Consider the following 26,881-nt stretch of genomic DNA (forward strand, 5'->3'; position numbering starts at 1 on the left):
CAGCGAGCGCATATGGAGTCGCTTGAATCTCCATTTTTATGTCTTGGGGAATGACAAAAGGAATACTATCCCAGCTCCACCCTTCCAAGGAGGCAATATCCTTTACTTTCCACTCGGCCACCCCCCTAGGAAGAGGGCCTTGAACCAGCTGTCTAAGAGGTCCCTTTTGGGTCCAATTATCAAACCAAAAACTCAAGTTGCTATCTCTGCCAATCACCCACCTAGAACCTAGCCGGAAAAATTCTGAGCCTTTTTTTATCCCTTTCCAAGTTGGAGAACAAGGAAGGCTGCTAGGATTCCTAGAATTAATTCTTCGAGACGAGCAATATTTTGCCTTAATCACACGAGCCCAAAGGCTTTCATTTTCGGTATGAAACCTCCAATTCAATTTAGTTAGCAAAGCAAAGTTTCTGCCTTTAGCACTTTGCAACCCAAGACCACTTACTTTCTTTGGAATAGTCACCTTATTCCACCCCACCCAGTGGATTTTTCTAGCTGATTCAGACGACCCCCATAAAAAATTCCGGCTGACCTGGTCAATACCCTCCAGAACCTTGTTAGAGAGAAGATTACATTGCATGACATAGGCGGGGATTGTTGAAGCCGATGCTTGAATGAGAACAGCACGACCCGCAGGAGATAGCAGATTGGCCTTCCAACCTGCCAATTTTTGCTTAACTCTATCCAGAATGAAACTGACATCCAAAGGAGAACCTGGGTGTTTAATGGGAATCCCGAGATATTTACCTAGATTTGAGGTTGATGAAAACCCCAAAACGTCGCAAAGCGACTCCCTACTATCTCTATCCACATTTGGAGAGAAGAAAACCCGAGTCTTCGCTTCACTAATAGTTTGGCCAGTTTTATTGCAGAAGGTATCAAGGGCATCTCTTATGGCCACACAATTGCCAACATCAGCTTTAGCAAAGAGCACCACATCATCAGCAAACATGAGGTGGGAGAAAGGTAACCCACCTTGCGAGGTTCTCACTGGATTCCAAAGCTTCTGGCTGCATTTCCCATCTATAAGATGACCAAGATACTCCATGCATAAAATAAAGAGGTAAGGAGACAAGGGGTCCCCTTGTCTAATTCCTCTTGAAGGAAAGAAAGGATCGAGCCGGCCACCATTAAAAAGCACAGATGAAGAAACCGAGCACACACAACTCATGATAAGATCAGTTAACTCTGTGGGCAAATTTATCTCCATAAGCCTTTCTCGAATGAAACTCCATTCTAACTTATCATAGGCTTTTTCGAGATCAATCTTAATTGCCATGTACCCTACGGCACCCTTCTTCCTACTTATCGAGTGGATTAACTCTTGGACAATAATGGCATTATCTACCCCTTTTCTACCAGGCACAAAAGCCGATTGGAGAGGGGAGACAAGCTTCTCCAAGTGAGGTCTAAGGCGAGCTACAATAATCTTTGTAACGATTTTATAAACTGTGCTACAAAGACTGATTGGCCTATAATTCCCAAGAGTTTCAGGCCCTTGAATTTTTGGAATAAGAACAATGTAAGTCTGGTTAAGATACTCTGGCATAGTCCTAGAGGAGAAAATTTGCTTAACTTCCCGGACTACCGAATCTCCCACTGTTGGCCAAAATAATTGGAAAAATCCCGCATGAAGCCCATCCGGGCCAGGAGCTTTATTCGCTTTCATTGACCATAACCCAGCCTTAATCTCTTCATCAGTTACCAAATCCCACAAACTATCTCTTTCCTCATCATTTAGGCTAACTTGCCCTGTATGGAATTGACTAATCTGCCAATTAGAAGAGGTATGGGAAGAAGCATAAATGTCACAAAACCCCCTACGAATAAACTCCATTACCTCCACCTCACTGTTTATCCATTCCCCCACACTGTTTTTAATGGCAGTAATCCTGTTTCTATTTCTCCTAACTAACGCAGAAACATGGTAAAACGCCGTGTTACGATCCCCTTGCACCATCCAATTCACCCGAGATTTAAGAGCCCACAAATCGTGCTCTTGGTTAAGAATCACTTCCAACTCTTGAATAAGCATCTTTTCAAGCTCTAAAAGGTAACTTGAAGGCCTGGTAGCAATAACCCTTTGAATTCCATTCAACCGAGCTCTAATCCGATTCTTCTTAGCAAAAATATTGCCAAAATGCTTCCTATTCCAGTCAGAGGCATTAACAGCAAATTTCTTAATGGCTTCATGAAGACGAGTGGGCTGCCCCCACGCTTGAACAACAATCTGGGGGAAAGAAAGATCTGAAAGCCAATACCTTTGGAACTTAAAAGGCCGGTCAAGATGGACCCTATTATGAGGCATTGTTTCCAATAACACAGGGCAATGATCGGAATGGCATCTGGTGAGATGCGTAACTCTAGCTTCCGGGAAATTTAGAAACCAGTCCGAATTCACAAAGAATCTGTCAATCCTCTCCTGAATGAGATCCTGAACTTCCCTACCATTCGTCCAAGTAAACGTCGGGCCAGAAAATCCTAAATCAACCATGTTGCATTTATCCAGACAATCCTTAAATAACAGAGCCCGATTTATGCTAACCATTCTACCACCAAACTTATCCGCACCAATAAGAGGTTCATTAAAATCACCCGCAATGACCCAGGGCATCTTATGAAGATCAGCTACGTTAGATAAATTATTCCACAAAATACATCTTTCAGCACTTCTAGGACTAGCATACACAGCAGAGAACAACCAGCTAAAGTTAGAAGAGCGTACCTTTACGGTAGAGTGAATTTCTTGCTCCGAGCTAGCTAGAAAGGACACCTCAACTCTCTCTGAATTCCATAAAAGCCACAGCCCCCCAGCTCGACCAATAGTTTCAGTATGAATTGCACCGTCAAACGGTAACCTATTTGTGATAGCCCGAGCTCTATCTCCACCAATGTGGGTTTCTGTAACCACAAAAATAGCAGGATCATGTTGACGAACAAGATCATGAACATAGTCTTGAAAATTGGGCTTCAAGGCACCCCTACAATTCCACACAATTATATTCATAACTAACAGAGAGACAAACCAACAGAATTCCTCAAAGGGAGGTATGACCCACTCCTCTGCCTTCTTCACAATCCATTTGCTCCGCCACACCATGGCCTGTACCCGGCCTCTCCACAACCCCCACATTATTTCCACACACAACTTGGTCTCTTGGAAAATTCTCTGTCCCTCCTGGATTAGCTTTAATAAGAGAAGACTCACTTTCTCCTTCCTCCACCGTAACAAAAGAAGCTTGAGCTTCCATGGCCGCTTGAACTTTAGGCTGGTACTTCTCTTGACAAAGGTGGCTCGGATGGCCATTTGGGCTAGAGCTCGACGGTTTCCCAAGAGAATCAGCTCTGAATTTGAAAGTCGCACTCCCATTAGCACTCTGTTTATTCAAGAAGGAGCTCCTCACAGCTGTAGCCGCACCTTTGACTGAATAATTCCCAGCCTCTTTATTCGTCCCAATTAAAGGAGCCCTGCTCCTTGCAATACCTTTCTTACCCCTGATGGATAGGCTTGACTTGGCAGTTGGATTATAAGACTCCACATGGGACAGTCCTGCACTCTGGCTTGTGTGATTTGGCCTATTTGAAATTGACCGAACCACATTGGCCATTTGGGCCTCAAATGGGCTAAGCTCCATTGCTACTTTCCTCTTACCTTCCCTCTGAACAACATCAGTTGGCCTAACATTATTTACCCCATGCGTCCTATGAGTGCTCAAATTAGTGGAGGCCAAATTTTTTGTCGCCTTGTTCCCATGCCTTCTACGTGTTACCATAATCCACGGACCATACACGTCCTTTTCACTGTCCACCATCACGGCCTTTTCACTGTCCACCAAGGACGTGCCCGACGTGCTACCTGTGTTGTCAGGAACATGCATTTCGTCTCCTTTGTTCGCCGGTACATCCTTCATCTCCCCGGTCTCCCTTGCCCGTGAATCATCATTCCGAACAACATATGGGCAGTTTTCACGATGGTGGCCAATCCTACCGCAAGCAAAACATAACCTCTGTATCCCTTCATAGCACACAGGTTGTTCCTTTCCTCCAATGAGAAGCGCTGTAGTAAGCGGTTTACCAACGTCCACTTGAATGCATAGACGAGCAAACCGTCCCCTGGATTCACTAGCTGTATGAGTATCAAGTCTTAACACCTTGCCTAACGCACTTCCAATGAGTTGAAGAGCTTCGACGTGGTAATATTCAATGGGAAGCTCGTTCAACCTAACCCAAACAGCCACCGACGAGATATTTGCTTCGGCAGGTTTAAAATTTGGTTCCCATGGCCTAATAGACAAAAAGTTTTCACCTATAAACCATGGACCATTCCTAAGCACCGCCTCACAATCCTCTTTGACGGAAAAAAGGACTAGAAAAAACTCCTGTCCAAGGTCTACGCAATCCAACTTACCCACTGGTTTCCAAAGCGACAACAGTCGGCCATGGAGGAATGAAAACCCAACAGCTCTACCATAAACTTTAACAATAAGACTTTTGCACCAAGGAGTCCGAATACGGGCTTTAAGCTCTTTCGAGAATGGAACGGCGACAAGGCCTTCTCGGAGACCAGACCTTTCTGAATCTGAGTCCTCGTCTGCCTCCATAAGTTCAGTGAAGTTAAAAGCTTGAACATAGGCCCCGGGTATCTCTCCCACGAGCTTATCTCTGAAAGACAGAGGATGTCTAGAAATCTCCGGTTTCAACGGAAGGGAGGTCTGGCCGTCCCTCAGATGGCCCTCGAAGTCGGCATGGGTTACGTCTTTCACTTTTTTGTTACTACGAGCTAACTCTGCTTCTTCCTCTCTAGAGAGAATAGGCGCACTCGTACTCATAGTTGTAGGACACGGATGCTGTATATATATATATATATATATATTGCTATTTCATGGAACACATGAAACATGCTACATTAAGTTTAGAATTGCAGTATTTGTTTTCTCAAATATAAGTATAATTCCTATATTATTATAGCATGCATGTTATATTAAGTTTATAATTTCTTATGTTATTGGGCCTTGTAGCCCAGTGGCACCCGGTGTTCCTGTATACCTTGAGCTCGGGGGTTTGAGCCCCTGCATATTTACCTAGCAAAAAAAAAAAAAAGTTTATAATTTCCTATATTAGTGTGTTTATTTGTTGCGGAATGCAAACTTTAAATAAATATACAACCCAACTGTAGGTACATTCTCAAGGTTCAGAGACACAATCATACAGACACACACATGCACAATACTTGGAACAACACGAACCAACTCATGTGATTAATTGGTTTGGGGGACTTAAGAAAATTTAATGTCAAATTGCAGATACTTCGGGCATAAATTTCTTCCTTCCAAAACTCACTGTCTGAAATGATCAAGTGCAGAGTTGCCGAGTCCTTTTGAGACATAGCAGAGAGCATATTCCTTCTCCGATGTTTCCCTGTATAAAGGAGGATTGTCATCTGATAACAACTCTTTTATTGGACCATAAAGCCGATTGAGCTGCATCTGCTTCTGCATATGATTGCTGAAGAAACATGCCACTGATATTCTAGGGCCTACTTGGTTGGCCAGGACTCTATGTGTCGCACTTATGAACTTGTCATTTGAGATAAGCTGCACCAAAACAATGCTGTTACATTCACATGTTTTATATTTGTATCAGATTTTGTCTTAGCTGCATTATCGAGAAGGTAAAGTAGATCCCAAATAAGGCAATGTAAGGGTCATAGAAGCTTCAAAAATTTTCATTCTTTACTTTTGCATGTTTCCTAAGCATTGGAACTTGTTTTTTTTTGTCAAAAAAGACAGATAGAAAGCGACAAAATTGTAGAATGATGTAACAGGTTTCTAGTGGATATTGTTAGTTTCCCTGTCCTTCAATGTCTCAGAACATCTTGGAAATCAAACAATATGTGGAAATTATGTGAGAAGTTCATTACATATAGGTGTCACATACAAAACTCATATTAATCATCTTTATTTGATAGGTAACGCATATTAATCAAATTCAAACGTCATAGCAAAGACAGTTTATGGGAGTAATTGGGAATCATTTGCAATATCACTTCTTAATAGATTGTTTCTTGTATGATGAGTAGCTGTACTTGCCTGAAAAAGGTCCCCAAGATTAACCACTAAAGCTCCTGTCACTGGAGGGATATCAACCCACTGATTTTGGTAAAGGGCTTGTAGGCCTCCAATTTGGTCTTGTAGAAGAATAGTGAAGAAATCAGGATCTGTGTGCTCACTGGTTCCCATTGTTCTGTTAGGCTCAGGGCATGCTGGATAGTAGTGACAGACAAGGCTGTGTCCTGCAGCACACTCCATCTCAGCCAGATGATTAGATCTGAGCCCCAGGCCCTCGGATAGTAACTCCAAGAGGGAAAGTCCCAGCCTCTTTACTTGCTGTGAATAACTGATTACAATGTCCCTGCAGTTTGTTTAATTAGAAAGCTATGCAATGGATAGATATCCAGACAATAATTCCACATCAAATTTTCACCATATGTGTTGTATCTGAAGGATGCCTTCTCAGGAAACACACATCAACTGCAATGTTATAATTATGTGGCTACTGCTGCACATCCTATTTCTTTTTATTTCAAAAAATCATCCATCTAAAATTGGAGAGCCCAATTTTGTACAAGGAAATATTGTTTAGTGATTGGAAAATTTTATGGATTAGACTAAGTGTCAATTTTTACACTTTTTATCAGAACAGAGGTTATAATATGATAATTTTTTATTGGCTAAAATGCAAATTGATACCTCTCAGTTTGATTGAAACTTATTTCAAACCTCTATCTTTACTTTCATTCAATTAAGTCCTCTAAATTTCAAATTTATTCAATTCAAGTCTTTTGTTCAATTCCGTTATAATTCCTTGGGAAGAAAAAACTGTCCGGGCAATTTATTTCTCAGAATTCTCACAGATTTTTGTTTTCTTCAAAATTCATCACTCACTTTTATCAAAAAAAAGTTGGAGTAAATCTTGGAAAAGGATCTCTTCGTCTCTTTTGTTGGGTTCTGGATATATTTTCTTCTAATGACACCTTATTGTTCCTCAATAAAATTTTATTTTAGGACCATATAGAGAATTTTTTTAATCTCTCAAAATGAAAGTTTTAACCATTCTATGAATCAAATATCCATCATCATATTTGGGAGCTATTTTTTATCATATTGCTGTTGCAAGTATTCAAAGCAAACTTGAAGCTCAAAGAAAGAGAACATGTTTATGCATATTACTCCACAAGGACTAGTAGTACCTGCAGACTGCTGGATATTCTTCAGGACTTGGAGCAACAGGAGCCATGGAAAAAGACAAAGTATCTCTCCAGTTAGCAAATTTTGCCTTATAAAGGTGATAATTACTCAAAAAATTCACGTTCTTTGGTACATCACGCGAGTAATACTCCCTTTTTACTTCAGTTTGTTGTTCATGAAATCTGCGAATTCCTTTGATCATATCATCCAGGACATCTTCAGGGATCCCATGATTCACAATCTGGAAGAGCCCCCATGTCTCTGAAGCATGCTGAATTTTCTCAACAACTTGTTTTCGTTGAACACCGCCTTCATGGATGTCTTTGAGGTCAATCACTGGAACCTGGAGGTGGGTTGATCCTGAATATGATTTCTCACATGAGAGTTCATCTGTTGGTATCACAAATATGGGAGGGATTTTCACTATCCCAGAGTCAACAAGTCCTTTAACACCTGCCTTAGTATCATCAAAGGCTTTCAGCTCTTTCTGTCTATCATAGTCCAAAACATCTTGGACTGAATTTTGGTTCAGATGGGTGTCCACCATTTTTTCTGGTAGTATTCTTTAGGTTCAAATTTTTGGAGTAAAAGAAACAATTTTGGAGTATAAAGGGACTCCAAAGTCCAAAATCTACAACCAACGTAAAACAGCTTTTGTTGACTACTTGATTTTTAGAGTGAATTTAATTGGCTTTACAGTTGAACACGTGGGGTACTGAGTCAAACCACATAAGGTGAGGTCTGAGGATAATGCCATTTTTTTTTGAGAAAAAGGACAATGCCATGTTTGTTGGGTCTTGGGTGGGTGAGGTGATATTTTTCTATATCTTTTTTTATTTGAGGCATATATTTTAATGGGTCTAGTTAAAGATTAAGTCATTCATTTTTGAAAATATTTTTTCAGAAATTGAAGAAATTGTCAATATTTTTATAATTTTCAAGAATTTTTTTTCAAAAATAGTTTGTTATTGTGTGCCTTTAGAATACACATTAGCAAAATCTTATTTTAATAAGCAAACATGTCATAATTAAATTGAATACAAAAATAAGTAATTAATAACACATTATATTATAGTCCTGTATTGGCAGTAATAGTTTTTGAATGCGCCTGTTGGTGCACTCCAGATTAAAAAAATCATCTTATTTTATTATTTAGTTTATTTTTGTTATTATTTATAGGTTTTATTGTATTTTTTAGTACTATTCATAAATTTTACTGTACTATTTTAAATAACTTTTACCTTTATCTACAGTACATTTAGCAAAAGTTTTTCAATTTCAACAAAATAAGCAGATCTCAAACAGACTCTAAGTCTACAATTAGTAACCTTAGTGGGGCCACTACATTTAATTTTAACTGACATACAAAAATAAATAAATAAATAAACTGCAATTAGATTTATTGAAGTAATTCTCCTTGTTCATGCTGTGAGAGCCAACAAATTGCTGAGATAGTTCAATTGTTGTCTTCATTATGCTAATGATCAATCATCACCATCAAAAAATCTTTCACAAGGATTAATATGTGCTCAAATCATTATATTCTGCATCATCAAGATGTAATCCAAACAGATTGAATACATTGACAAGAGAATCAACACCCAGAATGATCTAAGATGCTAATAGTGTCACCAATCGGAGATTATAAATTGAGTGATGGAGTTTATTTTCATGGTCAAGTTTTTCTTGAGCAGTAGATGAGGAGAGGAGTGAAGGTAAAGGTTATTAAGTAATGGCAGACAATAATTACCACTAATATATTAAGCGAATTCCTTTGTCCACTAATATACACTAATTTGTGGCAGCAAATGTCCACCTGTGTCTCAAATATTCAAAAAAAACGATTTATTACTATTGCAAGCATTAACTTTAATCTGAAAATTTTCTCAAAAAAAAAAAAACTTTAATATGAAAATCAATAATCTATTACAACATTGATGATAATTGCAATAGACTTTGACTAGTTCCTCAAACTATACATTCATAATACATTCATAAGAGCATCCACATCAATCCGTGGATAATCTTCCAAAATACAAAAAACTGCTCTTTTTACACATTTTGACCCAGAAATGCTCCACATCAGTACTGTTAAAATTGTGTAAAAATGTGTATATCTCTACACGAGCTACAGTAACTGTGTAAATATACACTGTTACTGTAGCTCGTCCATTTATTATTTTATTAATTTCCCGTTCGCTCCCTTTTTTTTCTCTCTCTTCTCCGTGCTCAACAAACTCAGTAACTTCCTCTCTCCTCATCTTCTTCTTTTTCCTCAGATGCACACAAACACACCCACACACAAACACATCTACACAGAAAAATCAACACAGAGATACACTTGCTTAAAAAAAAAAAAAAAAACAGAGATACACAAACACACCCACACACAAACAAACCCAAACGGAAAAACAAAAAAGAGACAGATCGGTGCTTATCGGAACGATCGGAGCTCGTGGGTTTCGCTTGATCGAAGCTCGTGGGTATGGGTCTTGCTTGATCGGAGCTAGGGAGATCGGTGCTTGTGGATCGGAGCTAGGGAGAACTGAGCTGTGGATCGGTGCTTATGATCGGAGCTGTGGATCAGTGCAGCTGTGGATCGGAGCTATGGATCGGTGTAGCTGTGGATCGAAGCTGTGGATCGGTGCAGCTGTGGATCGATGCTTGTGATCGGAGTTGTGATCGGAGTTGTGGATCAGAGCTGTGGATCGGTGCTATTGTGGATCGATGCTTGTGATCGGAGCTGTGGATCGTTGCTGTGGATCAGTGCTACTGTGAATCGATGCTTGTGATCGGAGCTGTGGATCGGTGTTGTGGATCGGTGCTTGTGACCAAGATGATGTGGATTGGTGCTTGTGACCGAGAGGGAGAGAGATGGGTATAGAGAGATAGACCGAGAGGGAGAGAGTGGGTATAGAGAGATAGAAGAGAGAGAGCAACAAATCAGAAAATATGGTAGAGAGAGAGAGAGAGTGCGCGTATAAAAATGGGTTAGTTGAGAGAAATAATAAAATAATTGAGAAATTGATTATTTAAATAAAAGAGGTGATAGAATAGATGAACTGATGTGGGTGTTTTGTAAAAGTGATGGTGTAAAATAGAAAAAGTAGGTTTTTCGTGTAAAATAGACGGAATCTTTTAGATGAGCTGATGTGAATGCTCTAACTCTATCATCAATGTAGAGAAGGTAAATATTTGATTAAAACCTTACATATTTTTTTGTATTGGTCCTCACCTGCCAGTTAATACAGATCAGATTCTAAGGAAAAGAACACACAAATTCACATCATTCAAAATCAGGATTACAACTGTCATCTTTTGATAGGTTCCTCTCTTCCTCCTTATTCTCTCTCTCTTATTTTTAGTTTCAAGGGATGGAAAGCTGCAAAGTATGGCTTAGCATCAGCATTGGTTAGTGTCAAAACTTTAGCAATTTGACACCATAAAAAATTATTTTATCTATTTTATCACTTTATTTTACAAAACACTTAACATCAATAATTTTATTTTAACATTCAACACAATAAAATAGTATAAACAATATAATAAAATTATATATTTACTACAATAAACAACAACCACCACTACCAACACAATAAAATAATATATCTTTTAATAATTTTTTTGTTAAACCATCTTAGCTATGGTGCACTGTAGCTCAGTAGCAAAAAATTATGCCTTTTGCTTCACTGATGCAGCCCAGTTTTGCTATATGTTGATGGTAAATTTAGTTTTTTAGCAAAATGCCTCCACCACTACTAATGTTTGGTTTCACATATCTGTCACATTTCTGATATGTTTTCACACATCTATCACCCTTCTTCTTCTCTTTCATTTCATTTCATATATAGTGTGTTTCTTTGTTGTGGAATGCATTCCAATTATTTTTTTTTATTCAAACAACCTCCCCAGGTATGTGAAAATGGAAAGAAAAATTATCATTAAAAATGCTAATCAAATCTATAAATACCCAAACAAAAAAAAAAAGTAGAATGATCACAATTCAAACAAGAGAATGCACGAGTTAGTGACTAGTTCTAAAGAAATCTTGGACTCACATGCTTTACAATACTAGCAGTGTGATAAAATATACAACCCAACTATAGGTACATTCTCAAGTTTCAGAAACGCAATCATACACACGCACACACAATACTTGGATTGTTATTGATTCTGTTTCGTTCCAGCTAGAACGGCCGGAATATTTCATACCAGCATGCAAACCGGTACCATAATACCCCCTATTCCACCTCGGGTCAAATTTCGGCCTATTTCAGGGCGTTCCGGCCATTCCAGCCGATTTCAGCCAATTTCGGCAAAAATACAAATTTCGGCCGGTACTGGATTTTGGCTTTAAAAAAAAAAAAAAAAAAATCCTACCATCTTCTTCTTTTTGGTTACGGACCCTTCTTCATCATTTTTTTTTTCTTCTTCTTCTGGGTTTCAAACCCTTCTTCTTCTTCTGGTGGGTTTGGGACGCTTCTTCTTCTCTTTTTGATTTTTTCTTCTGGTGGGTTTCGATCCTGTTGCCAATCTGCCTTTCCTTTTTTATTTGTGTGTTGTACAGGTAATGTATGTGACTATTTGTCAGCCTCCTTACTATTCCTTAAATGCTGTCTTTTTTTTTTAGGAAGTATGCTATGTACTTTGTTTTAAATTTTTATTTGTTCTGTTTTTGCCGGCCCACTACTCTTCTATTTTGTCATTTGTGTTTTAAAATTTGAATTTTTTCTTTGTTTTGTTTTTGTGAGCCCCACGTGACTAACAATAAAAATGAATGTGCCAGCCTTAACCCTCTTCCACTGTTCCAATTACTAATATTAACATCAAGTTTTTTTTTTTTTTTTTTTTTTTTTTTTTTTTTTTTTTCATATTATTACTCTTATTATATTAAATAAATGATTGAATTGATACTTATTATTATTTGGGCTTAAAGATTACATATTAGTTGAAATATGTACTTATAACTTCTTTAAAACCCTTAATAATTTATATAGGTTTTTTTTATTAATAATATATATTTTTTTATTATAAAATATATTTTTTTATTATAAAATAACGTAACTTCGAAACACCCTAAAACGGTACGCCGAAATAGGCTAGTATTGAAATATTCCGTTCTAAAGGGCAAACCGAAATGGTACCGAAACGGTATTCATAACATTGCTTGGAACAACACAAACTAACACGTGATTGATTGGTTTGGAGGACTTCTAAAAATTTAATGTCATATTGTAGATACTTTAGGCATATATTTCTTGATGTGGGAGATGCAAGAAGATTATTATTTAATATTATTTATGTTTGCAAGCCAATTGTATTTTTATATTTTAGGTCCTATTAGTTTATTGGGCTATTAGTATTTTAATTTAGAAGCAATGTTATTTTTGTAATAAGGCAATTAGGGTTTTCTAGCCAATTAAAACTAGGATTTAGCAATCCTTTATAAGCAACCTATTATACTCCTTGGGAGATAGTTGATATTTTGACGAATGAAAAAAATGGCCGTTTGGTCTCTCTTTTGGTTTGGTGCTGACTCCAGGTCTACCCTAGGTGCTGACTCCTAGTTGTTTCCCTGCTTGGTGTTGACTCCAAGTCAAGCCTAGGTGTTGACTCCTAGGTCATATCCCTTTATTTTATTGTTGTTTCAGTTTTGTTCATGTTGACTCCTAGGTCATATCCCTTTATTTTATTGTTGTTTCAGTTTTGTTCTGGTTGTCCTGCATCATATTTGGTATCAGAGCAAACACCAATCTGTTTGAAGCATCGTCGCAGTCAATCCAGATCCCAAAAAAAAAAAAAACCTCTATTCACTGATTTTTTTTTTTTGCCACTAGAAGGTTACCCAACAAACCCCACGGCCAGACCTGGTCAGGTTCTTTCAAGAAGTTTCTTCGCATGCCACCACCCATTAGAAAGCCAAAGCTGCCATCCCTCGTCTATCAGATCGCACCTTAGTAAGCCCCACCACCATCCTCTTCTTGATATTGCGCCACCATGACCCTCAATTGCCCAGCACCATGCCTCCGCAATCCCTCCATAAACTAGCGATTCCATCTCAAAGGTAACAATGACTAGCCTTTTATTTAATTTTAAAAAAAAAAAAAAAAAACCAGCACCTTATTTTTTGTTCAAACTCTTCCGGATCATTTTTAATTTGCAACCCCACAGTGTTTTCCCACTAAGAACAACTTGACCCAGCCCATCTAAAATAAAGAACTCAAATTGAAACCCATTAAACTACCTGACCCAGCCTAAACAACAAACTCATTGTACACTATCACACAAGCCATATCGCCACTAGTAACATAAACAAACCCTTGCCTGACCCATTTGTTAACAAGCCCAAAGCCCACATTTTACAATACCAGTTTTCTTTTAAAAAAAAAAAAAAATACAAGACCCAACCCACGAAATCCATACCTATCAACCAGCCCAATCCCAGCAAATATCCGTCCAGAGAACATCACAGCAACTCAAGTTCTTGTTCCAAGTGCCAACTATTTGTTGAAGCACTATTTTAGAGAATCATGGTAATATTAGAAGCACCTTATTTTGATGGTTGTAATACTTATCCACGAGCTTTTGTCAATTGGATGAATGGGATGAAGCAATTCTTTGAGCAAGCAAATTTTGCAGATAACAAAAAGGTTAGGTATGCCAAGTTGAAGTTAAGAGGTAAGGCACAAAGGTTTTGGGAGAATCTTGAATATTTCTACTATATGAGGTATGAACCTGCCACTAGTGTGTGGGAAGATATTAAAGAAAAGCTTTGTGATGGGTATTTGTCACCATACTTTCGAGCTAAGTATCTACCCCAATCTCAATGTGGTACCTTTTCAAGTTGAAGCAAATACAATGAATCCTTATCCCATTTCATGTCCTCAATGCACTTTTGAACAATCTATCAAGGAATTATCTACCAAGGAATTAAAGAATTATCTGTAAGCTCATGAAAGATGTTCAAGACAGGATTACTCAGATGAAGCAAATGAAGACTCAAACTGATTCAATTGGGAAACCAAGGATAATTGATCACAATGAACTTATTGCTGCCCCCATAGAAGACAACATTGATGATGATATCTTTTGTCGTGGAGAATCCTCAAACAACACCAAAGCCTAATGTTGACATAGACGTACATGCCTCGACAAGTGTTGCTTTAACATGCGTGCAAAGAAATGAATTTATTGAAGAGCAACAAGGTGAAGAGATGGTTTCTAAGGAGAGTATTATGTTAGAGGGTGCACATGATGTGATATTGGAAGCTAATGAATCTGCTTTTGATCATCCTTCCATGGTACATGAAGACAAACAGTTTGCTAAAGTGGAGAAAATGGATAACATAGTACTTCTAATGGTTCAAGATAAGATTATGTTAATTCCACACATTGATTTTGTTATTTCAGAAGAGTTCGCAATGATGGAATTCAAGGTTTTTCTTTTCCCTGTGCTCCCTAGGGTGATTCCAGACTTGAAGCAAGTGTTACTTGTCAACATCCTAATCCTTCAACGCTTTAGAACTAATTAGGGTTTCTTAGCCAATTAGAATTAGGGTTTAGCAATCCTTTATAATCAACCTATTGTACTTCTTGGGAGATAGTTGATATTTTGATGAATGAAAAAAATGGTCATTTGGTCTTTCTTTAGTCTTGTGCTGACTCCAGGTCTACCCTAGGTGCTGACTCCTAGTGGTTTCTCCGCTTGGTGCTGACTCCAAGCAAAGTTTAGGTGCTGACTCCTAGGTCATATTCTTTTATTTTATTATTGTTTCAATTTTGTTCTGGTTGTTCTGCGTCATTTCTTATCTCCCTACTTTAGTTTTCTTCCATCCAAAATTCAAAGTCTGAAGAGAGCAAGTGCAGCGTTGCCAAGTCCTTTCAAGGCATAAGAGAAAGCATATTCCCTCACCAGAGTTTCCCTGTATAAAGGAGGATTGTCATCTGATAACAATTCTTTTATTGGACCATAAAGCCGATTGACTGGCTGCTGATGAGTGCTGAAGAAGCATGCCACTGAAATTCTAGGGCCTACTTGGTTTGCCAGGACTCTGTGTACAGCACTCTTGAAATTGTCATTTGAGATAAGCAGCGCCATAAACAATGCCAACATTCACATGTTTTCTACCTGTATAAGATTTTGTCTTAGCTGCATTATATAGATAATAGAGTAGATCCCAGACATGCTAATATATTTTCCTGCCCACTCTCATGTTAGGAACATATATATATCAACATTGGGAAGTTTGAACTCCTTTTTGTTCACGAAAAAGACAGATTTGGAGTGGATATTGTTAGCTTCCTGTTCTTCAAATTCTCAGAACATCTTGGAAATCAAACAACAAGTGGAAATTCTGTGACATGTTCATCTAATATAGGTTGACATGTAACACGCTAAACTCATATTAATCATCAATTCAACAATCATAACAATGACAGTTTATGGGAGTAATTGGTAATCATTTCCATGACTTCTTAATAAATTGTTTCTTCTATGATGTGTAGCTGTACTTGCCTGAAAAAGGTCTCCAAGATTAACAACTAAAGCACCAATCACTGGAGGGATATCAGCCCACTGATTTTGGTAAAGGACTTGAAGGCCTCCAATTTGGTCTTGTAAAAGAATAGTGAAGAAATCGGGATCTGAGTGATTGCTGGCTCCCAGTGTTCGGTTAGGCTAAGGGCATGCTGGATAGTAGTTACAGACAAAGTTGTGTCCTGCAGCACAGCCCATCTCAATTAGATGATTAGGTTTGAGCCCTAGTGCCTCGGATAGTAACTCCAAGAGGGTAAGTCCCAGCATCTTTACATGCTCTGAATAACTGATTTTAATGTCCCTGCATGTTTTATGGCAAGAATTAATGCTAAATAAATACTTGTAATTATTATAATTTTGATTCTCATGGTACACTCCTAGAATTTTCAAAATCATATGCTTTTTCTCTTATTTTGAAGATACCATTGGCTGGAAAATAGTTCTACCACCTGCTTTGATTAATTCTATATAGCCATATATTGTTAGTTACACCTTATAACTACTCCAGGCTTTGTACCCTGCTTTTAAACTTATATCTTAAAAGCAACTTTCAGCTGAAATGCTCATTTGACAAACTGACATCAAGGGTGATTGCTCAATTGAACTTGATTCATTGTTACCCCATTCTTCCAGTATCTTGTTGGTTTTACGTAGTTTAAGCTTTATTCTTTTGTAATGAATATCATCCTTTTTATTGGTCTTCACTTAAGAGTTCAGTAAAATGAGTATTCTTTACTAATTAAAAAGCATTTTAAAACATCTTTCACTTGCTTGAACTGCAGTCTGTTTAAATAGAATTCAACTTACCAAATCTATGCAATGGATAGATGTACAGAAAATTATTCCACATCAATTTTTTTACCAAATATGTAATATTTGAGTAGGATGTCTTTTCAGGAGTTGTTTAATTCACCTTACTTAGCACCAGGAAATTCACATCAACTGCAATGTTACCATTTATGTGAGGGCTACCTCTTCCTCGCCAATTCTTTTTATTTAAGAAAACATCTATCTGAAATTGGAGAGCTCAATTTTGTGCAAGACAATATTTTTTATCTGATGGGGAAATTTTTATGGATTAAACTGTTAAACTTTACACTAGCTATCAGAATATCCTAATTTTTTTCATCCTGAACTTTCCATGATGAGAAAAGATAATTTTCTGAGAAGAAAAAACTGTTTTGGAAATTTATTTCTCGGATTTTTCATAGAAGTTTCTGTTCTCTACAAAATTCATCACTCAAATTTTATTAACGAACAGTTTAGTAAATCTTATAAAAAAAATTGTTTTGTCTCATTTGTTGAATTCTGGATATATTATCTTCTAATATCTTAAACTCCTTATTGTTCCTCGATAAAATTTTATTTTAGGAAGCTTTTTCTTTTTCTCACTCAAAATGAAAGTGTTAACCATTTTATGAATTAATATCCATCATCATATTTGAGAGCTACTTTTAAATCAATCTTGAAGCTTAAAGAAAGAGAAAGTGTTCATGAAAATCAAACCACAAGGCCCAGGAGTACCTGCAGGCTGATGGAAACTCCTCAGGATTTGGAGCAACAGGAGCCATGGCAAAAGACAAAGAATCTCTCCAGTTTGCAGCTTTTGCCTAATTAAGATGAAAATTACTCATGTATCTAACGTTCTTTGTTGCATCACGCGAGTAATACTCCCTTTTTACTTCAGTTGGTTGTTCATGAAATCTGCAAATTCCTTTGATCATATCATCCATGACATCTTCAGAGATCCCATGATTCACAATCTGGAAAAGCCCCAATGTCTCCGAAACACGCTTAATTTCCTCAACAACTTGTTTACGTTGAACACCACCTTCATGGATGTCTTTGAGGTCTATCACTGGAATATGGAGGTGGGTTGACCCTGAATATGATGTCTCACTTGATAGTTCATTTGTTGGTATGACAAACATTTGAGGGATTTTCACTATCCCAGTGTCAACAAGTCCTTTAACACCCGCCTTAGTATCATCAAAGGCTTTCAGCTCTTTCTCTCTATCATAGTCCAAAACATCTTGGACTGAATTTTGGTGCAGATGGGTGTCCACCATTTTTCTGACAGTATTCTTCACCTTCACCTTTTTTTTTTTGGTTGATAATCAAGAGAGATCTTTTACTGAAAACAAGCTGCCAAAACAGCAACACAGAGTACAGCAAACAGAGAAATCATTGAATTCCCTGTTGCAAGGAGTGTTGGAAATTGATTATGGAATTCAGCCCACAATGTAAGCCTGGTTGGGAGAAGGTAGTTACTTGGGCTACAAACAATTGAAAAGGGCAGAGCTTTAAAGGCTTTAAATTGTAAACTTGGTTTGGGGGCTAAGTTTTAATGATGAGAACAAAGGAATTTTCTGTAGATGGAGATTATCTTTAGACTTTCTTAGGTCTTGTAGGCCCTCTTGTTTAGACCAATGAGCAGGTATTTTGTTTTGTGTTTGTTGTCATATCAGCTTCTTGTATTCTGTGTTGCTGTTTCTCAGCTTGCTGTACTCTAGGTTCAAAGTTCAAAAGAAACCACCTCAACCAGTGTGGCACTGCGTGATGACTACTTGATTTTTAGAGCTAACCTAATTGGCTTTAAAATGGAACAGGTGGATACTGGAGTTAAACAGGGCGTGGACAATGTGATGTTTGGTAGGGTGAGGTGAAATTTTTCTTGATCTTGTTTGAATATTTGAGGCATATATTTTAAAAAGCAAACAATTCAGAATTAAATTGAACACAATAAAAAACACATTAAAGTCCTGTATTGGCATATCATAGACCATGGAAAATAAAATTACTGTTTGCTAACATGTTTTTACCAGCAATAATTTATGAATAAGTCTGCAATTAGTAATTCTCAGTGAGACCAATACATTCAACTAAATTTTCAAAAAACAAAAAAAAAACAAAAAACTGCAATAAGACTTATTAAATTAATTCTCCTTATTTCATGCTGTAATATTGTTGAGATAGTTCAATTCTTGTTTTCATCATGTTCATTGTTAGTCATCACCATCACAAAAGCTTCACAAGGATTACCATTTTCTAAAATCACTATATTCTGCATCATCAACATGCAATCAATATTCTCACTAAGCATTTGAATACTGAAAAGATTGAACTAATATGCAAGAGATTCAATACCCAGACAATAATTCCTCAGTCCACTAATATATTAGGCCAATTCTGTAGTCCACCTTTGCCTCAAACATTCAAAAAATGATTTAGTTCCATTGAAAGAATCATATGAACAAGTTTACAAATGGCTAACTTTAATCTGAAAGTGAATAATCTGTTAAAACATTGATGATGATTGCAGTAGACTCTGAGCACTTCATCAAATTACACATTCATAACTCAGTCATCAATGTCACAAAAAGAAAATATTTGATTAAAACCTAGTTGAATTTGTATTGGTCCTCACTAGCAAGAAAAAAACAAATAAAGTTCTAAGAAAAGAGAACACACATCACATTGGACATAAACATTGGACATATGGAGGAAACAACAACTTTGTATAGCTTGATATACTAAATGAAGTTTTATAAGGAAAAATAAGGCTTCCCTTATTCTTTGCAGTGGATGGGATATGGATCGAGGTGAAACATGATTATTTTGGGGAACAAAGTTTCTCTCTAAACTAGTTTGGAGAGAAACTCTTCAAACTTCTCATATATCTCTTTTTTTTGTGTGAATTTTGAAAATCTAACCGTTAAATTTCATGTTCTTTAGGTTCTTAACATGCATATCAAATTTCATTCAAATCGGATGTTATTTACTATTCGATTAATAAACTTATGTTTTATATATAATTTTAGATCATAAAAATTTGAAATTTTAATATTCGTTTGATGATATAGTAATTGATCTTTGATTTTCTTGAAATTTTATAAGCATTAAGGATATAATAAGAACATGCAATTCAACGGTTAAATTTTCAAAATTCGCACTCAATATAAAAATATATAAAGAGTTTGTAGAGTTTCTCTCTAAACTAATTTGGAGAGAAACTTTGTTCTATTTTGGGATATGTGTTGTACTCATGTCGTCTCCAATGTTTGCAAGCCAATCCTATAAGCATTCTGCACTCATTTTTAAATAAACTAACACTAATTTGGAAAAACAGCAAAAACCTCCGTAAATTATTTTTCTTGTTCAAACCTCCGTAAATTATTAGTTGCACTTGATTGTCAATCTTTCAGTAGTCCCACCCACCAAAATAAAAATTCCCACGTGTTTTATTTGAACTAATCTACTTTATATATACGTAGCTTAGTCATATCATCTCCTACCTTTGTCAACGTTATTTGGCCATAAGGGTGACAAGATCACAAGAACTCATCCAAAAAAAGAAAGTAATAAGGTGACAAGCAATTGTGGGGTTCTTTGTCTTCTTCTCGCATCAATTATACTTTTTAACCAAGGTTTTCAGACCCGGACCGTTCATTAAACCGTTAAAGGCAGAGGTTCAAGGTTTTTGAGGTCGAACCGAGGTCGAACTGGGATCGAACCGTGATGACGTCATAATTAATTAAATAATTAATTAAAGCCTAAATATAGATATTAAATTTATAAAACTAGCAAAATTGACAACATATTTATATATGTGAGGGAAATTTAATGATTTTCAAGCATATATTTAATAATTAAATAAAAAAGTTAATAAAATAAAATAATAACCATGAAAACATTAAAATTTATGATTAATTTTTGAAGTAAAGTTGAATATATCTTTGAAGGATTTTAATTATATTTTTTTAATTCCTTGTAAGATATGGATAATTTAATTAAGTAGAATAAAATTGTAAAAAAAAAAAAAATTGCTAAGGGGTTGGATCACACGATTCTCACCGGTTCGTATGGTCCAACCCCGGTTTTAGCGGTTCATAGAATTAACAAAAAATACGGTTCTTTATGCTTAAAAAACCGGTTTTCATCTCGATTTTCGGTTTTCACGGTCCAACCTCCCGGTTCGGTCCGGTTCTGAAAACTATGTTTTTAACTAGATTAAAGTATCTTCTCTTAAAAAGAAAAATACTAGGATAAAGTACATTTTTGATCTTTAAAAGTTTAAATTTTTACGGTTTAAATTTATTTACGGTTTAAATTTTTTATCTTTCTCCTTCATGCATGTTTTATCTATTTTCCTATTGACCATTTGTGTTTTAAAATTTTCATTCTCTTGAAGGACAAACAAAAAAATGTATCAAACAACAAAACAAAAAATCAATCAAACATGAAATGCCAAAATGAAAATTTATAAATGTAAAGGGCCAAAATAAAAATAATATCATGTTTATTTTGAGGACCAAAAGTGCACTTTCATTTTTTTTATTTTTTTTTATTATTGTGGGTACTTGCCCCTAATTAATCGGTATTTGTCCACTTTGGGGAGCCAGTCCCTCACGGTTTTGTCACGAAAGGGTGGGAGCTAAGGATTTTTGCCATGAAGTGATTGACACCTAAGCTCACCCTAGTCCCACATCGCCTAAGTAACCCTCCCACTCATGGTTTATAAGCTTCTGGAGCGACCGTGTGCTTAGTAGTAGTACACTCATGGTCGCTCCAAAAGCTTATAAACCATGAGTGAGAGGGTTACTTAGGCGATATGGGACTAGGGTGAGCCTAGGTGTCAATCACTTCATGGCAAAAATCCTTAGCTCCCACCCCATGTGCTTAGTAGTGGTACACTCATGGTTGCTCCAGAAGCTTATAAACCATGAGTGGGAGGGTTACTTAGGCGATGTGGGACTAGGGTGAGCCTAGGTGTCAATCACTTCATGGCAAAAATCCTTAGCTCCCACCCCTTCGTGACAAAACCGTGAGGGACTGGCTCCTCAAAGCGGACAAATACTGATTAATTGGGGGCAAGTACCCATAATTATTATTTTAAGCACTTTCATGTCAATTATATGTGTAATTTTCTTTTTCAAAAAGATTTTCATGTTATGCTGTCTTATTTTTTTTCTTTTCCTTTTCTAAAAAAGATTTTAGTTTGTACCTTTTTACGATAAAATTGGGTTTCATCATGTACTTTTATTTTTGTCCAAAATACAAAAAGACTCTTGAGATTTGGTCAATTGCAAACATAGCCCTCCCTCTCTCTCTCTATATATATTTATTTATTTATATAATTTGACCATTGATATTGAAAGCAACTAAGATGATTTTCAAATGTTTACATGACTTGTAATTTGTAATTTGTATTACTTTGATGGCTTTCTCTCTTATAGTTTATGAACCATCCCTTTCATGGGTTGTTTACCCACGTTGTGTCACATTCTATGGTTGTAAATCATATTGATTCTCTTATATTTTATAATTTATGAACATTAGTAGCAGACTCATGCAATGTGTAGAAAAATATAATATAATATATTTTTATTTAAAGTTTTATATAATGGAACATATAATGCACTTTGTATTCAACAACAATAGATAGTGCATATATATATATATATATAAAAGTAATTTAATAAAAGATTTAAATTACATAATTATAGTATTGTTTTATTAAAATGGAGAAAATTTACTTGTTTTTTTGTAATATACTATAAATGATTGACTAATTTGAACATATCCAAGTTTTTTTTTTTTTTTTTTTTTTTTTTTTTTTTTTTTTTTAATGTATACTACCATTTCATGGAATACATGTAACATGTTACATTAAGTTTAGAATTGTAGTATTTTTTTTTTCTCAAATATAAGTATAATTCCTATATTATTGCAGCATGCATGTTATATTAAGTTTATAATTTCCTATATTAGTGTGTTTATTTGTTGTGGAATGCAAACTTTAAATAAATATACAACCCAACAGTAGGTTCATTCTCAAGGTTCAGAGACACAATCATACAGACACACACATGCACAATACTTGGAACAACACAAACCAACTCATGTGATTGATTGGTTTGGGGGACTTCTGAAAATTTAATGTCAAATTGCAGATACTTCAGGCATAAATTTCTTCCTTCCAAAACTCAGAGTCTGAAATTATCAAGTGCAGAGTTGCCGAGTCCTTTTGATGAGACATAGCAGAAAGCATACTCCTTCTCCAATGTTTCCCTGTATAAAGGAGGATTGTCATCTGATAACAACTCTTTTATTGGACCATAAAGCCGATTGACTGGCTGCATCTGCTTCTGCATATGATTGCTGAACAAGCATGCCACTGATATTCTAGGGCCTACTTGGTTGGCCAGGACTCTATGTGTCGCACTTATGAACTTTTCATTTGAGATAAGCTGCACCAAAACAATGCTGTTACATTCACATGTTTTATATTTGTGCCAGATTCTGCCTTAGCTGCAATGTCGAGATGGTAAAGTAGATCCCAAATTAGGCAATATAAGGGTCATAGAAGCTTCAAAAATTTTTCATTCTTTACTTTTGCATGTTTCCTAAACATTGGAACTTGTTTTTGTTGTCAAAAAAGACATAGAAAGAGATGAAATTGTAGAATGATATAACAGGTTTCAAGTGGATATTGTTAGTTTCCCTGTCCTTCAATGTCTCAGAACATCTTGGAAATCAAACAATATGTGGAAATTATGTGAGAAGTTCATTAAATATAGGTGTCACATACAAAACTCAAATTAATCATCTTTATTTGATAGGTAACTCATATTAGTCAAATTCAAATGTCATAGCAAAGACAGTTTATGGGAGTAATTGGGAATCATTTGCAATATCACTTCTTAATAGATTGTTTCTTGTACGATGTGTAGCTGTACTTGCCTGAAAAAGGTCCCCAAGAATAACCACTAAAGCTCCTGTCACTGGAGGGATATCAACCCACTGATTTTGGTAAAGGGCTTGTAGGCCTCCAATTTGGTCTTGTAGAAGAATAGTGAAGAAACCAGGATCTGTGTGCTCACTGGTTCCCATTGTTCTGTTAGGCTCAGGGCATGCTGGATAGTAGTGACAGTCAAGGCTGTGTCCTGCAGCACACTCCATCTCGGCCAGATGATTAGATCTGAGCCCCAGGCCCTCGGATAGTAACTCCAAGAGGGTAAGTCCCAGCCTCTTTACTTGCTGTGAATAACTGATTACAATGTCCCTGCAGTTTGTTTAATTAGAAAGCTATGCAATGGATAGATATCCAGACAATTATTCCATATCAAATTTTCACCATATATGTTGTATCTGAAGGATGCCTTCTCAGGAAACACACATCAACTGCAATGTTATAATTATGTGGCTACTGCTGCACATCCTATTTCTTTTTATTTCAAAAAATCATCCATCTAAAATTGGAGAGCCCAATTTTGTACAAGGAAATATTGTTTAGTGATGGGAAAATTTTATGGATTAGACTAAGTGTCAATTTTTACACTTTTTATCAGAACAGAGGTTATAATATGATAATTTTTTATTGGCTAAAATGCAAATTGAACCCTCTAAGTTTGATTGAAACTTATTTCAAACCTTTATCTTTACTTTCATTCAATTTAGTCCTCTAAATTTCAAATTTATTCAATTCAAGTCTTTTGTTCAATTCCGTTATAATTCCTTGGAAAGAAAAAACTGTCTTGGCAATTTATTTCTCAGAATTCTCACAGAGATTTTTGTTTTCTTCAAAATTCATCACTCACTTTTATCAAAAAAAAGTTGGAGTAAATCTTGGAAAAGGATCTCTTCGTCTCTTTTGTTGGGTTCTGGATATATTTTCTTCTAATGACTCCTTATTGTTCCTCAATAAAATTTTATTTTAGGACCATATAGAGAATTTTTTTAATCTCTCAAAATGAAAGTGTTAACCATTCTATGAATCAAATATCCATCATCATATTCGGGAGCTATTTTTTATCATATTGCTGTTGCAAGTATTCAAAGCAAACTTGAAGCTCAAAGAAAGAGAACATGTTTATGCATATTACTCCACAAGGACTAGTAGTACCTGCAGACTGCTGGATATTCTTCAGGACTTGGAGCAACAGGAGCCATGGAAAAAGACAAAGTATCTCTCCAGTTAGCAAATTTTACCTTATAAAGGTGATAATTACTATAAAAAGTCACGTTCTTTGGTACATCACGCGAGTAATACTCCCTTTTTACTTCAGTTGGTTGTTCATGAAATCTGCGAGTTCCTTTGATCATATCATCCAGGACTTCTTCAGAGATCCCATGATTCACAATCTGGAAGAGCCCCCATGTCTCTGAAGCATGCTGAATTTTCTCAACAACTTGTTTTCGTTGAACACCGCCTTCATGGATGTCTTTGAGGTCAATCACTGGAACCTGGAGGTGGGTTGATCCTGAATATGATTTCTCACATGAGAGTTCATCTGTTGGTATCACAAATATGGGAGGGATTTTCACCATCCCAGAGTCAACAATTCCTTTAACACCTGCCTTAGTATCATCAAAGGCTTTCAGCTCTTTCTGTCTATCATAGTCCAAAACATCTTGGACTGAATTTTGGTTCAGATGGGTGTCCACCATTTTTCTGGTAGTACTCTTTAGGATAAAATGTTTGGAGATTTAATCATCTAAATGACTTTAGAGTGGAAAAAGTGGGGTACTGTGAGTCAGACAACATAAGGTGAGGGGTCTGAGGACAATGCCATGTGTTTTTTTTTGTTTTTTTTGAGAAAAAGGACAATGCCATGTTTGTTGGGTGGGTGAGGCGAGGTGATATTTTTCTATATCTTTTTTTTATCTGAGGCATATATTTTAATAAGCAAACATGTCATAATTAAATTGAATACAAAAATAACTAATTAATAACACATTATATTATAGTCCTGTATTGGCAGCAATAGTTTTTGAATGTGCTTTGGTTTTAGATTAAAAAATCAATTTATTTTACTATTCAGCTTATTTTTGCTATTATTCATAGGGCTCAGTGTACTTTTTAGTACTATTCATCTGTTTTACTGTACTATTTCAGGTAATTTTTACTTGTATCTACAATATTCTTAAGCAGAAAATTTTCAGTTTCAACAAAATAAACGAATTCCAAACAGACCTTAAGTCTATAATTAGTAATCTTAGTGGGGTCACTACATTTAATTTTAACTAACATACAAAAATAAATAAACTGCAATAAGATTTATTGAAGTAATTCTCCTTGTTCATGCTGTGAGAGCCAACAAATTGCTGAGATAGTACAATTGTTGTCTTCATTACGCTCATGATCAATCATCACCATCAAAAAAATCTTTCACAAGGATTAATATGTGCTCAAATCATTATATACTGCATCATCAAAGTGTAATCCAAACAGATTGAACACATTGACAAGAGAATCAACACCCAGAATGATCTCAGATGCCAATAGTGTCACCAATCGGAGATTATAAATTGAGTGATGGAGTTTATTTTCATGGTCAAGTTTTTCTTGAGCAGTAGATCAGGAGAAGAGTGAAGGTAAAGGTTATTAAGTAATGGCAGACAATAATTACCACTAATATATTAGGCGAATTCCTTAGTCCTCTAATATACACTAATTTGTGGCAGCAAATGTCCTTTACCGGAGTTAAACCGAGTGTGGACAATGTGATGTTTGGTAGGGTGAGGTGAAATTTTTCTTGATCTTGTTTGAATATTTGAGGCATATATTTTAATAAGCAAACAATTCAGAATTAAATTGAACACAATAATAAACACATTACAGTCCTATATTGGCATATCATAGACCATGGAAAATAAAATTACTGTTTGCTAACATGTTTTTACCAGCAATAATTTATGAATAAGTCTGCAATTAGTAATTCTCAGTGAGGCCACTATATTCAACTAAATTAAAAAAAAAAAAAAAAAAAAAAAAAAAAAAAAAAAAACCTCTGCAATAAGACTTATTAAAGTAATTCTCCTTATTTCATGCTGTAATATTGTTGAGATAGTTCAATTCTTGTTTTCATCATGTTCATTGTTAGTCATCACCATCACAAAAGCTTCACAAGGATTACTATTTTCTAACATCATTATATTCTGCATCATCAACATTTAATCAATATTCTCACTAAGCATTTGAATACTGAAAAGATTGAACTAATATGCAAGAGATTCAATACCCTGACAATAATTCCTCAGTCAACTAATATATTAGGCCAATTATGTAGTCCACCTTTGCCTCAAACATTCAAAA

At 35.9% G+C, this 26,881-nt stretch overlaps 1 protein-coding gene and 1 pseudogene across 6 annotated transcripts; both read right to left on the reverse strand.

The window, feature by feature from the left end:
• Positions 1 to 5,101: 5,101 nt before the first annotated feature.
• On the reverse strand, positions 5,102 to 25,312 carry LOC126717585 (1-aminocyclopropane-1-carboxylate oxidase homolog 1-like). 6 transcript variants are annotated; one of them, XM_050419400.1, is made up of 4 exons: positions 24,775 to 25,312; positions 7,250 to 7,335; positions 6,090 to 6,411; positions 5,102 to 5,594 (listed from the first exon to the last, which is right to left on the reverse strand). In XM_050419400.1, exons 1-4 carry the CDS (start codon positions 25,231 to 25,233, stop codon positions 5,337 to 5,339), a joined length of 1,125 nt encoding a protein of 374 aa, XP_050275357.1. In that variant the 5' UTR covers positions 25,234 to 25,312; the 3' UTR covers positions 5,102 to 5,336. The 6 variants fall into 6 exon arrangements, with proteins under 6 accessions (XP_050275357.1, XP_050275360.1, XP_050275356.1 ...); XM_050419403.1 differs by lacking the exon at positions 7,250 to 7,335 and having other exon boundaries at positions 6,090 to 6,396; positions 24,689 to 25,311; XM_050419399.1 differs by lacking the exon at positions 7,250 to 7,335 and having other exon boundaries at positions 24,689 to 25,310.
• LOC126717586 (deacetoxyvindoline 4-hydroxylase-like) lies at positions 15,088 to 17,861 on the reverse strand (annotated as a pseudogene).
• Positions 25,313 to 26,881: the final 1,569 nt, after the last annotated feature.

Source organism: Quercus robur, chromosome 3 (genome assembly GCF_932294415.1).
Source record: "Quercus robur chromosome 3, dhQueRobu3.1, whole genome shotgun sequence".
In the NCBI taxonomy this organism is placed as follows: domain Eukaryota; kingdom Viridiplantae; phylum Streptophyta; class Magnoliopsida; order Fagales; family Fagaceae; genus Quercus; species Quercus robur.

Excerpts from the sequence above, each read along its gene's own strand:
- LOC126717585 (XM_050419398.1), bottom strand. The coding sequence starts at position 25,233 with ATGGTGGACACCCATCTGAACCAAAATTCAGTCCAAGATGTTTTGGAC. Across the intron at positions 23,849-24,688 it reads GAATATCCAGCAGTCTGCAG|GGACATTGTAATCAGTTATT; the intron begins GTACTACTAGTC and ends AACAAACTGCAG. Across the intron at positions 23,034-23,526 it reads TTCTTGGGGACCTTTTTCAG|CTTATCTCAAATGAAAAGTT; the intron begins GCAAGTACAGCT and ends GTTTTGGTGCAG.